The sequence below is a fragment of the Penaeus chinensis genome, chromosome 17 (assembly GCF_019202785.1).
Source record: "Penaeus chinensis breed Huanghai No. 1 chromosome 17, ASM1920278v2, whole genome shotgun sequence".
Lineage (NCBI taxonomy): Eukaryota > Metazoa > Arthropoda > Malacostraca > Decapoda > Penaeidae > Penaeus > Penaeus chinensis.
In genome coordinates this window covers 13,371,291-13,373,790 of record NC_061835.1, presented here as the reverse complement: position 1 = coordinate 13,373,790, position 2,500 = coordinate 13,371,291, and the positions used below count along the sequence as shown (strand labels likewise).

General features: G+C 31.5%; 2 protein-coding genes across 4 annotated transcripts in view; one reads left to right on the top strand and one right to left on the bottom strand.

The window, feature by feature from the left end:
- The window catches only part of LOC125034208 (peptidyl-prolyl cis-trans isomerase-like 1), a 17,976-nt gene extending 17,576 nt beyond the window's left edge, over positions 1–400 (top strand). Inside the window, 1 exon segment of the mRNA XM_047625911.1 lies at positions 178–400. Within this exon segment, the coding sequence (XP_047481867.1) occupies positions 178–293 (116 nt within the window). The 3' untranslated portion in view covers positions 294–400.
- Positions 401–1,140: 740 nt separating this feature from the next.
- The window catches only part of LOC125034163 (EKC/KEOPS complex subunit Tprkb-like), a 4,876-nt gene continuing 3,516 nt past the window's right edge, over positions 1,141–2,500 (bottom strand). For all 3 annotated transcript variants that reach the window (XM_047625843.1, XM_047625844.1, XM_047625842.1), the window contains 3 exons: positions 2,462–2,500; positions 1,665–1,784; positions 1,141–1,367 (listed from right to left, as the gene is read on the bottom strand). The exon at positions 2,462–2,500 is cut by the window's right edge and continues 84 nt beyond it. In XM_047625843.1, the coding sequence (XP_047481799.1) occupies positions 1,221–1,367; positions 1,665–1,784; positions 2,462–2,500 (306 nt within the window). In that variant the 3' untranslated portion in view covers positions 1,141–1,220. The remainder of the gene's footprint in view (positions 1,368–1,664; positions 1,785–2,461) is intronic.

The following is a 2,500-nucleotide window of genomic DNA, read 5'->3' as shown; positions in this document are numbered from 1 at the left end:
ATTCGAGTATCATTATTAAAATCATAATGATGATATTAGTAATAGTAATAGTAGTAGTGCTTTCAATAATTTTATCATCACCACCACCATCATTATCTTTAGTAGTAGTAGTTTAAATAATGATCATAATACTACCACTACTACAACTAATAAAAAATCTTATTTTTTGCTAATCAGGTCGTGTATCCAGTGGAATGCAGGTGATAAAGAGAATGGGTTTGGTGGAGACAGATAATAACGATAGACCTGTAGATCCAGTTAAGATCAAGAGAGCATATGTCAAGATGCATTAAATGTATTGATCATAGAATAACATTTTTCTCATTTTAGTGCATTGTTTTTATTTCTTTTATGTGGTTTACAAAGTGGAAACAATTTGTAATAAATTATTATATATATATATGTTGTTTTTGATTGTCCAACTTGATGTAACTGTATACGAATGTTTTATGTCAAAAATTGTGTTTGAGGTTGATGAAAGTCTCGCGTGCTTTTCTCATTTCCCGTTATCTCGTAGTTTATGTATGTATTCCTAGTTGCACATCCACACACGAAGTAAATCAAAAATGAAAAGGCCATGCCTGTTACTCAGTTATTTATTCACTCACTCACTCACTCACTCACTCTCTCTCTCTCTCTCTCTCTCTCTCTCTCTCTCTCTCTCTCTCACTCACTCACTCACTCACTCACTCACTCACTCACTCACTCACTCACTCACTCACTCACTCACTCACTCACTCACTCACTCACTCACTCTCTCTCTCTCACTCTCTCACTTTCATCTTATTGCCAGTCTACATTTCCCTGTATTTTCTCTGCTTTCCATGAAATGAAATTTATATGGGAACTAGTTTGTACTTGTTAAAGTATATTTGAAGAACTTACATACGTAAAATGAAAACGAAATTACAGTAAACTTTGCACAAGAATATTTAATTCACTGTATCAAGTAAATTTACTACATCTACTCATAGTTGTTGCAGATAATCTTATTCACAAATAAATATTAAAAGACATATTTTTCCATAATAATAGATTTTAGTGTTCCACTCCACTTACAGTCTGTGATATAAAATTGGACCCCTAAACCCTTTTGCATTCTAACTTGATTACACATAAAGGAATGAGTAAAAGATAGCATTAAATTGAAATGGGTTATTATTAATAATTAAGTTAAATCATATAAATCACAAAGAGCAACTCTGTTTACATTCAGCTTGTTACAACAGAAGAAACTCTTTGCATGCCATTCTGGAGACAACGGCATCCACAAGGCTGCTGACTGTTAGTTCTGAGGGTGTCACCTTGTATGTCTCTGTCACTTTGCTTTTGTTGGTCAGGGACGAAAGCTCTGCTATTGGTATTTCCTGCAATAAAGATTTACATTTAATGACAATATTTACATTCGTATAATCTCACTGTGATTAAAATGAAGTGATGGGCATATCTTTGAAAGAAAATTACTGAATCACAAAGTATGAAGTAGCATTATTTAGTATTACCTAGCATTGCTTTAACAAGGATCTGGGTAGAGAACCATACTTTAATTATTATAGACAAAAATAAATATTTCTTACAAAATATATCAACAAAAGATGAAGAGGAAGGAGAGGACAAAAATAATTAAAAAAAAAAAAAGGATTACCTATAATGACATTACTCACTTTTCCTTTAACTTGTCCATGTAGTTGTTTTAACTTCTCTCCTGAGCCGTCATCTAATACAACAGCCAGGATGTGCTTGTCATCGTCCCCTAACCCAAAGGTCTTTAGGGATTCTGTGATCTGGAAACCAAAGGTTATTGTTGTTATTGTTGTTATTGTTGTTATTGTTGTTATTGTTGTTATTGTTGTTATTGTTGTTATTGTTATCATTATCATCATCATCATCATCATCATCATCATCATCATCATCATCATCATCATCATCATCATCATCATCATCATTATTATTATTGTTATTATTGTTATTATTAAATAAAAAAAAAAAAAAAGATTGACTTAACCCCAAGGTCTTTAGGGATTCTGTGATGTGGAAACCATCAGATTAACTTAATGGCCGAGAGAGCATTTCTATTTTACTATGAGGATAAAAGATAACAGCAGTAATGGTACAAATACCGGAATTAGTAGTAATGATATTAATAGTTAATAGTGATGATTATAACGATAATTAATGGGTTTTTTTGGTTTTTTTTATGGAATGCGCTTATGTTAAGAAAGTTGATGATTATGAAGAAAACAATATTACTGATATCAAATTAATGTATGGGAATTATATAATATTATTAGAACAGGGAAAAAAATCTATTATGAAATTTCAAAGCAAAATCACTTCCTACATCTCATATTTACTTTGAAATGATCCCCAAGAAAGAACATGCCTATTCTTTTTGGCTTCAATATCATTTATCACTGAAAAATCAATAAATAAAATTGCATAACGGAGCCATGGTACTTACGGTTCTTGTTGGTGACAAGTTGTAAATAATCTCTGCAAA